Raw genomic sequence first — 13,803 nt, 5'->3', positions numbered from 1 at the left:
ATTTCATTTAATTTGCCTTTTTTTTTTTTTTAAATTAAAAGCACAGGTAACCAGGTCTGTAACAGAATTTTCTGACAGCATCAAGTTGCTCCTTGCTGTTCTTTATGCTCCTTGCTCCTCCAAGGTGCACTGCAATCTTTGCTCTCTTGCCTAGGAAACTTGGACAGCCTGAGGACATCGTAAGTTTCAGAGGCCTGCTACTGCCCTGCAACTCTCCTGAAAGTGTCTGCATTTCTCTCAGCTGCTGCCATTTGGAAAGCTCTCCAGCTGAGAAAACAAATATCCTCTCCACACAAGCAGCAGATTCTTGCCCCATAGCCACCGGTAGGAAACTATCCCTCGTGAAGTAATCCCTACTCCTGCGATGCTGACCTGTGGGGGAATTTCTGCCTTCTTGAATGCCTGAGTGTGCCATCTGCGGAAATATTCTGTTGACTGAACTTCTGTAGTTCTGCCAATTTAGCTAATTTACCTTATGTTGTCCTGTCCCTTCAGCTCCACACCTTACCTGGTGCAAATGGCCACAGCATTTTCCCTGTTTGTGTTTCCCAGTGCTGCTCAGTTGCTGTCCTTTACTTCTGCCTGGGTCTGGGAAAGATCTGGCCTTGCAGCCTCTACACTGCCTATACTTACCTGTGTTCTCCACTTGCCCAGCCACTCTACACAAAACTGCCAGATTGATCTGTTCGCTGTCCTTCTCCACTTTCTAGGATGACACTGAAGTCTTTCTCTTTAGGCTACTGACATGGAAACACATTATCTTCCAGTTGGGTCCCAAATGCAGTGCAATAATCTCACAGCAGAAGTCTTGCAGCCCAGCCACAGGGCAGGCAAAACTATGGCAAGGACACTGTAGTTTTGAAATGCCCAAGCCAACTTCAATATATACACTTATTCTTAGGGGAAAGGGCAAGGGAACACATGTGGAACTCAAAGTCATAGCTACATAAAAACTATGGAATCCTGTCTTTACTCAGAGTGCCTGGTAAAGCACAGAAGTATTATTTATTGGTCTAGAAAGTGAAAAGATAGGCTTAGAGTACCCAGCTACTCAGCTTCAGGAGTTTGCTGTCACACTGTGTTATCTCACAGACCTTGTTGCATAAGCCATCTAGCAACAGTTTCTGTCCTTGAAAGTTTCTCAGTGTTGGCAGAAAAAATAGCAGATCACTCTTTGCATCCACTTGCTGTCCTGCAGTACTAATGTTAGAAACCAAAGACTGGTTGTTTCTTTCACACCTGTAAGCAGTTTTTGGAAATGAAGATGTGAAGGGAAATCAGAAGATGGGACAGCCAGTCAGCCAAATCAACCAAATTGGAAGGGAAACATACTAAACATACTAAAACATACTAAAAATAAACTTTCTAAATCAATGGTTTCTTTTGAGGAGCTGGAATTAAGGAGCAGCTACCTGCACTTCCTTAAGGCATCCCTGGGGTGCAGCACCACGCTCAGACAGGTTGTCCAGTGCTGTCTTCTGTCATTTAGATTGTGTTTCAACCTCTACAACTACACGTCAAGGCTAGAACTAGACACTGTGCAAGAGTTTTGAACCATCATCAATCACCATGGACTCAGATACTCCACATTCCCGCAGGCACACCAAAGTGCTGGGAAGCAAACTGCTCCACTTCCCTTCTCCCTCTCCGTCTTCCCTGGCCACCATGTGCCTTCACTTCCACTTCCCAGTGATTTAATCCATGATACCAGCCATGCAGGCCTAGGTGGGCTGAAAGCATAAACAAGAACAAGACTATGCGTTATTAGGTTTCACAAGGTGGGTAGGAGGGTTTCCATGCTGTCCTGGAATCTGGAAGTTGTGATGAGTTGAGACAGTTTTGTTCCATAGCCCAACTCAAGCATTACCTTGGAATTATTTCCACAAGTTCAATGAGGAACTTGAGACAGAAGGATTTGCCCTCCTCAGATCCACTGCCTAGTCTGCAGAATGGGGAAAAAAGAACCTTTTTTACTCCAAATCCACAATAAAAGGAACTAGTGTTTATCATGAGGAAATACCCGTTCAAATGCCCCTCTTTCTTCTGCCCATCTTGTACCACCATCTAGGTGTCCACATCTGGTTGATTCAAAGACTGTGAAAATCTCTGAAGGATAGCCACAAAAAGTTTGAAAGCATGGAGCTGTGGATCTGTGTGCAGAGCTGTGTTGGGTCTGCTATTTCCAGCACAGGTCTAACAGTGACCGAAGTGAGCAAGTCTAGGGGTGCAATGGCTCTGGGTCTTTCAGAATTTCATTTTTTCAACTTTATTTTCCGTCACTGACCTTTGTTTCAGATCTGCTAAAGGTTTTCCAGTGGACTACTGACTGGGGAATCTTCATTGAGACTTGTGAGCTTGTGTTTTAATGACAGGCCATTTGCTTGCTATTGAGTGCTGAAGCTGTAGCGGCTGGAGGATGTTCTTTGAGCCCTTCCTGCATAAATACTCATTTCATGGCTGATGCATCTCTAGGAGGTATGATTTAGTCATCCAAATGATCCCTGTTTTTATCTTGACATATTCCTAGGAGTTCAGGGAAAGTAGATGTCCTGAGGAGGGAGTAGGGCCTCAAGAGGAGAAGGCACATCTAGTCAGCTTAAGTGCCAGGCTAGCCTCACTCTCCCGGGGCTTTTGTTATGACTTCAGAACTACTTTTGGTCTAAGGGAATTTAGGCTGTATCAGTATGCATCACAGGTATGACAAAGATGAAGGGGTGTATAATTATCACTATTTGAATATGGTAAAAGCCCATCAGAGCTTTCCCTATCCAAACATCCAAAGGCAGTGAGAGTGTCAAGTGACAGTATTCACCAAGCAGGGATCTCCTTACTACAATGCAGTGTTTGGTCTGCCAGTAAATGGAAAGGCAGAAATATAGTTTCTGTAGTGATTTCAGATGTTGAAATTCTCACTTTACAGCAAGACACCCCAAGACTGTAATTTCTGAATACCTTCCAATGCAGAACCTGGTTCCTATCACTCACAGACACTGGTTTTCTTTATGCATTAGTAAAGAAGATGAGTTACCAATGCACCTATTAGCACTTCCTGCCCTAGATCAGTCATCCTTCCCTGTATGGAATTTTACCTGTATGACTGTCAGAAGTTCAATATTTCTATTTCATTTTGTACTTAATTGGATTTTTTTTCCATGTGCTATTGTCAGGATTTATGGTGAGCGTAGTGAGTGCTGGTCCAGGATGGTCAGAATTAATGTGAAAATATGCAGTAGGTCCCGAATAATTCCTGGCATCTGCAATTAAATGCTTTGAATTCTACTCCAACATTAAGAGATTTATGACTGTGACTGCCTGCATTATGGACATACTGAGCAAAAGCCAGTAACCACACTACCATGGCTGAAGTAATAACCAAGTGTCAGGAGGTAGATAAACTGTAGTACATTAGAACACAAGTTGACTATTCAAATTATGATTCAAAGCTTTTTTGAAGAATAATGTTTCCCAATCCCATATGTAAATAAAACAATCAGCCCACATTCATATATTAATTTTTTATTTTCCCATACAATATTCACAGGGTCTGCTTTTTGTCTTACTCAAACTAAATTTCCCCCCCCACCCCCATGCCCTCAAACTAAAGAACCGACATTTCAGGACATGAAAAGAAGTTTTGTAAACATAAAACATCCAACGCATAGCTGAAACCCAGAGCATTTAGCAATTAAAAACACAGTTATATCCCCTTTAACGCAGGGTGTTTTCTTGCGTATCACACCATTAACCAAACTGCTCATATATTAAAAAGGTGCAGCTTTAACCAAAGGTCACAACGCACTTCTTCACCCACTGCGTGTTAGCATGTGTGTTTTATTATATCCTATTCAGTCAGTTAAAAACTATATACAGCTATGTTTAAATGTGTGTTTGTGCCATGTTTTTAACAACACAAAAATAAAGGCATTTTTAAGCTGTTGCTGCATATTATGCAGCAGGATGCCAGAGCACTGATTCAGACACCTAACTTTAATGGAAAAGTCAAGTCCAAAAATTCCTCTGCTGTGGGAGTAACATTGAATGGAACAGTCCACACATTCAAACATTATGAAAGAATAAAGAGACATGTATGCGATAACTGATCATCATCAGTTTTATAGCACTATTTACCACTTTTGCCAGCACACAGAACAACTCAGTGGAAAAAAAACCCAATACAATTCAAGCTTTCAAACAAATGCCTTTGCTGTGATTAAAGCTACGTAATATTCAAACTCCGGAAATAATGAACACTAGCAAAAGTAAATCATGTTTTCATTTGACACTTGCACCTGAAGTGTACCACTTGCTTCACTACTGTGTGCAACGCAGCACAAAAAGTACTAGACATCAGTTGCTGAAGCACAAGAAGAAAGCATAGAGCACAATCAAGAATGTTGTGTGCAGGCACAGATTTGTATAGCGAGACAAATGCAGACTTTTGTTTTCTTGTATTAGTGAGTCTAACAATTTCTGGGGAACCTGCATCCCAAAATGTGACTGCAGTATTCAAAATTCAGTACAGGACAGCAGAACTTTACACCCTGAATTTTACTAAAGGATTTTTAATATCTCCATGACCTTCTAAATAATCTTTGAGCTGTCTGATGTTTTCCTTCCATTTCCAAAAGAGCAGTCAATCAGTTCACAACAGAGTAGGAGCACTTTTTTTTTTTTCAACCATGACATGATTCTAAAATCAAGTCATCTTAGATCAATTCCTCAGACTGCTCAAGTGTCACCTGAACATGTAATTTCAAATTTTTGCTAGAAATACTGTAGGCAATCAATAAGGGTGTAGCCCTCTTTCTCTGCTTGCCAAGAACTTGTGTAAGAAGCATCTTTTGATTTAGCCAGTAATACATGACAAATTTTTCACTTTAGTTTATTTTGTGTGCATTTAAGAATTGGTCAGCCTTACTTACTTCTTTTTTTTCCCAGAGACATTTGAAGGAGTTTAGCCTTACTATGACCAGCTCAATTCAAACTATGGGCATGTACATACATTTACTATCTTCCATAACTAAATAAAACAGAATTTTACAGTACATAAGCTACTGAAGACATGAGCAGTGAAAACAATGTAACTCTAATAACTACCAAAAAGATAACCTGAAATATTTAAAACATTTCCTGACCGCTAACAAAATAGAGTGGCAATTATATGCACAAGGCTGTCATGTCTCAGTGCACCACACAGAGGATTATTTACAGCACTTGTGCAATGCAGTATCAATATCAAATTGCCCTCTTACTAGGAAAACAATTTAGTAAAAAGCTTTATACGTGCCTAACACATAATATAACCTCATCCAGTGCTGGTACTGTGCTACTTAACAAACCAAGCTACTTCTTGTCTTAAATCCAAAAAAGCAGCAGCAGCAGCATGTATGAGTACTGCACAGGTTCGATGACAAAGTTAGAAGACTCCCTATTCTACTGCATGTTTTTTACATAAACTTGGAAATTTGGATATTTTTTTTGTATGCAGAAGTGAATTTCCTGAGTAGTCTCAGCTTATGATTTCTTCAGTAAAACAAACATTGCAAAAGAGAAAATGTATTTATTTTAATACAGAAGAATGTATGTTTAAGCAATCATAATGAAGTATAAAATTCAGCAAATTCTGAAGACTTTCCAGGTTGATAAAGATGTGTACCACAATGTAGTGCCAAGCTTTCAAAAATTTTACAAAAAAGCAAGGGGTATAATTCCATTTTTTTTAAACAGCAAATCAAAACAGTGCACTACAGTTAATCACATTTTCTTGTTTATAATCCAAGATATTCATCCTGAAAATTAAAATGAAATGAGATTTTCATATATATACTCTCTTTTATCAGACACTAGACTGTTGGGTTACTTTAAAGTGTTACACTGCAGATGGCTAATTGTACTGGTAAAAATCAAACCTGGTTTGGATTAGTATCAGTAGAAATAAAGAGAGACTAAACACTGCCAGGTATTTTATTATAGGAATTAAAACACTTAAGTTCCAAAGGATCCTTAAAAATATTTCAGATTATGTGTCCCTTTCATAACTTTTTGGGTCTGTTTTGTGATTTTTAAGAGATGAGGAGTATACACATTTGAATGTTGCATATTCAGACCTCTGTACCTACAGTTAAACTGGAGAACCGCTAATCTTAACAAGTAACACACCTGAAGCATTGCCGTTACTGGTTACGATCCAACGCGCGTTGTTGTGGTTCTTTTATCTGAGAAGAAACTTTTAAGGAGAAATACCTGCCCAATACTAACAACAAGAAGGATGATTGCTTCCCCTATGGACCAGTAGGCCACCCTTGTGTTTAAATCCTCTGCTCTGCTGCGGCCCTGTGCTTCCCTCAAGCGGAAGTGAGTCTGATAGTCGATGACAGACTTCAAAGCTTCGTGAATTGAAACGCACGCAGACTCCATCTGGAGAAACAAACACACAACATGGAATTAAGAACCCTTCTAGTGATTTTGTGCTTTGATTATTTAAAATGAGAAGTCATGTAACTTTGCAAGCTAAGAATTAACTCAGACTAATGTCAGATAGAAATAGTCCAAATACAGTCAAATGTAACTTATACTGATGAAACTTCACTCACAAAAATGTGACGCTGTTAAATACAGAAGCAGATAAAACCACAGAACTAATAAAAAGCAATGAGGTCTGAGAATTAATGAACACATTCCAAATTCATATTTGGATTCAAAATGACCCTCAGAAATATTTCTGAAATTTCACTGATCCTCCAGCTGTTAATGCCACAGGAAACTAAGCAGTAGCTTATAATATTAAGATACACACAGCATATATTACATGCTTCTGTTTTCACAAATACGACATTCTTCATTCATTAATTCTCACTCAAGTTGTACAATGTCTATTCTGTTGTCAAGGGACCATTCTTTTAGTCATGTATACAAAAAGTGTTTAGAGAAGGGACAAGTTATCCTTCAGTGCTCTTGAACACTCAGTACCTTACTCGTACAAAAATACTTACCAACTTGGCCAATTTCATGATTTTTCATTTTACAAAAAGCATTACTGGTTTTCCAAGTCCTAGATAGTTTTTTATATAAACTTCTTGCAGCTTCAGTTCATCTGCTGTAAGTAAAAGAACTCCTCACTGTGTTTTGATCACTAAGAGATAGTCATTAGATCTTCAAAATACTTATTTTCTACTTACAATTTAGGTTTCTCTTTAAAGACTTAAAGTTAATATTTCCTGAAGATCAATCAGCACAAATTATTATAAAGGAAATGTTTAACACCCTTGTAGGACTCCTCTCAGTCCCTTATATCTGTGTCTAACCACATTTTGATGACTTTAAAGACATGTGTCTGAACAAGTCTAAGATAATCTTCTCAACAAAACTCAAAATGAGTTTTTCTAAACTAAGTTTTACTATTGGTAAATTGTAGAAACATCCTGATCTGCACAAGGGATTTAAACACAAGAGATTTAATCACTCTGGTTTTATGGATTTACCTTTAACTGTTCCCATGAAAGGCTGCCCAAATGTGGTCATGCCACAAGCCTGACCAGAACTGCAAAAAGAACCTCCTTCCAAAGAAGCAAAAAAAAAACCCCAAAAAAAACAAACAAAAAAAAAAAACCTAGGAGATACAGTATCAAGAATTTGAACACAAAATAAAAGCACTGCAGCAATTAATGAAATGTTTCAAAGAAAGTTTTAAGGTATTTAGATTGTGTACAGGTGGTACAAAACTATAAAATCCTGAAAATACAATAATAGTAATGCTCCGACACTTTGTAGACTTATAAAGCTCAAATATCTAGAAGCCAGATAAATACAGCTGACTTTATTGATTTATTTTGCTACAATTTCCTTCTCCATTTTAAAAACAGTAGTTACATGAGTCCTCCTCCTAAAAAAAGACTCTACTGTTTTAAATACAGAAATAATTCTGAGAGTTTCTCCAGAGCTTGAAAATTTTTTCAATCCTGTTCCACCAATATCTCTTTAGTGAAATACACATGTCAGGAGACACAAAAGAAAAAAAAAAATCCCACCAACCAAACTGAAAACAATTAACAAAAAAAAAAAAAAAAAAAAAAAAAAAAAAAAAAAAAAAAAAAAATCTAGAAACCACCCAAGCAACAAAATCCCAAACAACTGTGGCATTAAGTTTCTGTCCTAATTTCCTCTTAGACATTTGGTGATTCCTTCTCAGCTCTGTTTTGTGTTATACAAATCTTATCTTTACAAAGAAAGCCTATTTGTTGCAATTCAGAGTATTTTAAAAGCTTCAATTAATTTATTTTCAAAAGTGATGTAGATAACTAAAGCAGCTGAACTTGCAGTAAAATTGCCTTCACCTAACAACTTTTGTCAAACACAACAGCGTTTTACCTGGGTAAGCGCAGTTACTCTGTTCTCACTAGGAAACAGTGGTGGATCTTCTCCAACCTGGAAATCGAAGTACACAGTTTTGTGTGTGAAAGTAGAGAACTCGTTGCTGAAGCAGAACTTGTATGTTCCATTCCTGGATGCAGTAAATGTGAAGCTATCATATTGTTTCTTCATCTCTTTGTACAGTACAAGACCATCGGGATCTTCCAACCGACAGTCAACATCATAATGACCTCCAGTGATCACCTGGAAAAAAAAACCAAGGAATTGTCTTTTTTAAAAAAATGGACACTTACAGATTTCTTCTAAGAAGTAGGGTCTGGCAGGTGGAACTGCAAAGCTTTTTGCCTTGATAGGTGTTTTAAAATATAATGCATTCATTTGAGAATCCTTCAAAGTGAGTCTGCAAAATTATTTTCCCATGAACAACACACATAAAAAAAATTAAAAATGCTTTAGGTTCAGTATTTGCAATGTCAACTGTATTTTCAAACCCTCAGGAGAACAATTTTAGTTACTTTGTTATTACTAACTGTACAACAGCAAAGGCTACAGTAGATGAAACTACATGGGACTGGAAAGACATGACAGGAATGAGTCTGACATTTGCAATACATTCAGGTCCTTCGTGGAATTGATTCATCCAGCAGAGACTGCTAACATGCAGCAAGACACTTCCTTCCTGTGTGGCCAGGAAACTGTAACTGCCCTGTTATGTATCAGCTGCATTAGGCTGTAGGAATGGTGTTTGACCAGTAGAACAGGAATTTCAACCTGTCCGGTTTTCCTGTCAGCTGCTGTCAAGAGAGCAAGCTCTGGGGGACCTGCCACCTCCCTCCTGCAGTTAGACACAGGAGTTCTTCCAAAAAACCAGCACATCCGGATAATGCCTGCAACTGACTCAAAACTTCACAATTATTCCAAGGGGGTTTTTGATACTTTGATTACTGTTGGTCTACAGTGTATTATTACCTGGATTCTCCAGAAAGACTGATCAGGAGTTCAGGTATTCACAACTTGGTATTCTGATGACTTTTACCATAGCAGTTTCACACTTTATCTTTGCTGCAAACTTTTTACTTTTAAGTTAAAGCATGCTGAAGGAGGAAGAGACTTGTTTAATATGTGTGCAGAAATCACTGAAATATTTTAGTATCTCTGTATCTGCACTTCAGTCCACGGCATTGTTTAAATGCTCATCAGTTTTCTGAAATACCAGGTTATTAAAATGATTACATTAGTGGTACAACTGAAATAACAACAGACTGGAGCAGAAGCTCTTCCATAAAGGCAAAATTTTAAAAGTATCCAGATGGCAACCAATAACACACCTCTTCATTTTTGAAATACAATCTACAATTTGGTTAGGATATGCTTTTTACCAATTACATGGAAGTCACTTGCATTCAGTTCTGTAGGCACCCTGAAATATCAGTTTACATAGAGATAGTAAAGATTGGCCAGAACTTTAAAGTTCCCCTAGGATTCCTTGCCACAGAATTTGCTTGTACCTCCTGTCAATTCTTGAGACACATTGCCAAACGACATTCACACAGCACTCCAAGCTGGCTGGTCAAATCTAGACTTTTCTTTTAGCAGTGCTAATCCTGGTTTGGTCACAAATAAAAATGGCAACAGCATGCTTATCTGTCCAGTGACACCCACTTCAAAACTGCAGGGCAAAGTACAGCACAGAAAAGTCTGTATGGAAGAAACAGTCAGGGACAAGAAATATTTGGGTAGGGAAAAAGATATCCAGGACTTAGACCACACAGGACAGAGTAAGCAGGACTGGTATTTGGCAGCAACATTCCCCAAATATACTTGAGATGGGACAGCAACTGAGAAACTAGAAAGCACAGGACTTCAGCAAGAAAAGTCAGGCCATAAAAATTACTTTCAAAAGCCCCCCAAAGATAACTGTGATTTTTGTCATCGGGCATGAGTTTTCTCTCATCCTGCTACTGTACTATCAGTGAGTTCATATACTGAAATGACAGACTGAAAAGTTCCAACCGTGCTGACACACTCAGAGACACCAAAACAGTGATGCATCCTTCTCCTATCACCCTTTCACTGTTTAGTATGTAACCCAAACCTGAATTGTACTCTGAAATACGAAACATTAGTTCTTAAGATGTACTGTGCTCATCCTGTCGATGCTTCACAAACCACAAGGAAATGAAGTCTGCGGCACCTTGTTGGTCAGGTGTGCTTTAGGTATTCTCTGCGCTGTTCAGGTGGGGCACTACATGCAGCGACCAGGCTACAGACACAGACACTTCAGGGCCAACTCTGTGTCCCACTCAGCACTGCACTATACGGAAGCCTTCCAGCCGCTCCCGCAGAGTTTTCTTTAGTCAAGATGGAAACCTCTCATTGGATCCAGCCACTGCTCCCAAATACTCCCTACAGGAAGGGAGCTAAGGGAGAGCCTCCTGCAGGGGCCTGGGTGTAGGGCTCGGGGCCGCGGCCCAGCGCAGCGCACGGCCGGGGCGGCTCCTCCCGCCGGGGTACCTGGAATTCGAGGGTGCACTTGGTGCCCTGGGCGATCTCCTCGTAGAAGCACTGCTTGGCGTTGTCGGGCAGCTCGAATGTGATCTCGGAGGCCCGCGCCGCGCAGGCCGCCAGCGCCCACACCAGCAACAAGGGCGGCAGCGGCCCTCGGGAGCCCCGCGGCAGCATCGCCCAGCGCGGAGACAGGTGAGGAGGGGGCGGAGGGGCTCGGGGCGGCCGGGGCTGCGGGGCTGCGAGGCTGCGGGCGGGACGCGGCGTGGCCGACGGGACGAGCGGCGGCACCCGGAAGCGCCCGCACCTTCCCGGAGTGCTTCCGGGACGTGTGTCCGGCGGGGAAGGGGCGGGCAAGGGGCGGGCAAGCGGTGAGCATGGCCTCGCCCTCTCCCAGCGTCATATCGCGACCGGGCGTTGGTGTCTGCTGAGCGCCGATGCCCGCAGATTAAGTTTTTGAGAGTCCCGCTAGGCCCTACATCTGGAAATGGCGGGCATCACCTGTGGCAGAGCGCACGCAAAGAACGACCTCGGTGCTCTCCGAGGAGACTGGAGAGTTCTGCTGTGCAGATCCTTGAGCGTTCATTGCAGAGAGTGAATAAGAGATGAATGAATAAATAGAGATATAAAACGTCGATTAAAGTGCTCACGTTGATTGCAGGAGTGTCGACTTTCAAGTTCCACTCCAGTCAGTCATGGAGTCATAGAGTGTTAAAAGTTGGAAGGATCAGTGAGTCCCAATCCACCTGCCATAGGCAGGGACACTTTGAACTAGATCAGGTTGCTCGGAGCCCTATCCAGCCTGACCTTGAACACCGCCAAGTTTGGAGTATTCCCAATCTCCTCGGGCAACCTGTTAGTTACAGTGTCTCACCACCCTCACTATAAAGAATTTTTTCCTTATGTCTAACCTAGGTTTCCCCTCTTTTAGTTAGTACCCATTATTTCTTGTCCTACCACTACAGATCCTCATGAAGGGTTCCTCTCCAGCTTCCCTGTAGGCCTCCTTCATACACTGCTAGGTTGCTATAAGGTCTGCACACAGCCTTCCTTTCTCTAGCACTCTCAGCCTTTCTCTGTTATTTTTGCAAATTAAAAAAAAAAAAAAAAAAAAAAAAAAAAAAAAAAAAAAAAAAAAATCAAAGATACCTTCCATTCTTTATTAAGTTCTGCGGCAAATCAGGCAGAGTAGGAAAAGGAAAATTCAGTTCAGACCTCCCAGGCAGGAGCAGGAGCTTGTAATGCTGTGGATCTGGTCACCCATTTTGCTTCTCTGGAAGAGGGACTGAACCTGCATGAAGTACCTACTGCTAAAAGAAGCACCACACTGGGGTGCTGCTGAATAATCCTCTAGCCATGGAGAGCAGTCCTGTGCTAGCTTGTGAAATGTATGATTTTCATCCTCACCACTGCGTAAGAAACTTGGGCATCAGTTTGAGGACTGTGGATTTCATAGGGCAGAGGAACCCAAAATTCATGTATAGAAGGCTCTGATAGATATGCAGATGTGGATTATAGTGACATGCCAGATGCTTTACCAAGTACCCACCTTACAGCTGAGGCAGACATTATCCATCTACAATTAATTCTCAGATGTTTGCTGTTTTCATTTAAACACACTGTTTTATTTTAGATGGCATTTAAGTGTTGGCTGATAGCTGAGATGGCTCAAAAGCAGGTTATATATCTGAAGCATATGATGCAGCTCCAGTAATTTTACTTAAATCAGTGACCAGAGACTTGCAGGAACTGTATCAACTAATCACCTTCTCCTTCATGTGGCAAGAAATACATTTCAGGAAGACTTCCTCTGTGATTTTTCACAGCAACTGAAGTGATCATGTCCAGATTACAGTTTCCTAGTTCATTCTTTCCAGTAGTTTTCTGAAAGTTTCACTGAATGGGCAAAATGAAGCTTACCTAAGAAATGATGATTGGAAACCCATCACCAAATAATCAACAACACAGAAGGGGAGAGATATAGAGCAGGCAAGAAAGGAGTCTGGTGACACCTGAAGAATAAGCAAAAACCTAGAAGATGTTCCAATCCCCACAATAAATCAGGAAAGGCAGATGAGATTACATCCATTTCTTTTTGGATTGGGGTCAGAGATTATAAAACATCAATGGAGTAAAGAAGGCAAACGGCATCCAAGAAGCTCTCCAGCCTGGTCCCCTTTAACCCTGGTGACTCCTCATTACACCACCACCAGGCAGAGCTGTCAGCACTAACTGCATAGCATCAGCTCCACTGTGTGGTGTGCTTGCAGCTCATCTGGTGTAGGTTTGTTAAGGACTAATTGGTTTATATATGTAGCAATCGTGATAGTAATTGAGAACTAGTTACTAGCATTATGAACTACTTATGAATTATAGTAATTCTTTTGCAGCTTGAAACTAATAATAATAAGTTCAAAAAATGTATTTTAAAGGGAGTAATATGAAGAGTTTTAATTTTTTACTGGACAGTCTGTTTAAGCAGGGTGAGAATCAGTTTCAGGTGCTCTCAGCATAGTTCTTGCCTGAGAAAAATGTTTATAGCTTTTTTTCTTCTATTGTGACAGAATATTTGCAAGCAGAAGTCTGTATTACAACTTCTCCCATACATGCATGCATAGATACATGGCCTTTATTAATAATCCTTTTTACCTTACCTGCAAAGTCAAAGACTAGGAAAAAAAAACAAGGACTCATTTAATTTTTACATTGATTTGATTTGTAAGTATATGTTGTCACTTTCTGTATATGAAAAATGAAAATTGACAAATGACATGTGTTTCTTGTGCAGACAGTTAAAACATGCTCTTCTGAAGACTGCTAATGAACCATAGTTGTACAAGCAGTTCTCATTCCTTCAAAAACACACGGAAACCACTGCAGAAAGACGAGGGAAATCTGTGAAATACAGGATATTCAGTTTTTTATGTT

The 13,803-nt window shown here is 40.3% G+C and overlaps 1 protein-coding gene across 1 annotated transcript; it reads right to left on the bottom strand.

Moving 5' to 3' along the window:
* Positions 1-5,540: 5,540 nt before the first annotated feature.
* Positions 5,541-11,189, bottom strand: TMED7 (transmembrane p24 trafficking protein 7). Its single transcript, XM_053932222.1, has 3 exons — positions 10,885-11,189; positions 8,368-8,613; positions 5,541-6,417 (listed from the first exon to the last, which is right to left on the bottom strand). Exons 1-3 carry the CDS (start codon positions 11,050-11,052, stop codon positions 6,181-6,183), a joined length of 651 nt encoding a protein of 216 aa, XP_053788197.1. The 5' UTR covers positions 11,053-11,189; the 3' UTR covers positions 5,541-6,180.
* Positions 11,190-13,803: the final 2,614 nt, after the last annotated feature.

The sequence above is a fragment of the Vidua chalybeata genome, chromosome Z, assembly GCF_026979565.1.
Source record: "Vidua chalybeata isolate OUT-0048 chromosome Z, bVidCha1 merged haplotype, whole genome shotgun sequence".
NCBI classification, from domain to species: Eukaryota; Metazoa; Chordata; class Aves; order Passeriformes; family Viduidae; genus Vidua; species Vidua chalybeata.
Note: the sequence above shows the minus strand (reverse complement) of the source record. Positions and strands in the feature narration are given on the sequence as shown.

Bases quoted from the DNA above. Each gene is read 5' to 3' on its own strand.
- TMED7 (XM_053932222.1), bottom strand. From the start codon at position 11,052: ATGCTGCCGCGGGGCTCCCGAGGGCCGCTGCCGCCCTTGTTGCTGGTG. The intron at 8,614-10,884 runs GTACCCCGGCGG...TTTTTTTTCCAG, and splicing joins AGTGCACCCTCGAATTCCAG to GTGATCACTGGAGGTCATTA. The intron at 6,418-8,367 runs GTAAAACGCTGT...TTGTTTCTCCAG, and splicing joins GAGTAACTGCGCTTACCCAG to ATGGAGTCTGCGTGCGTTTC.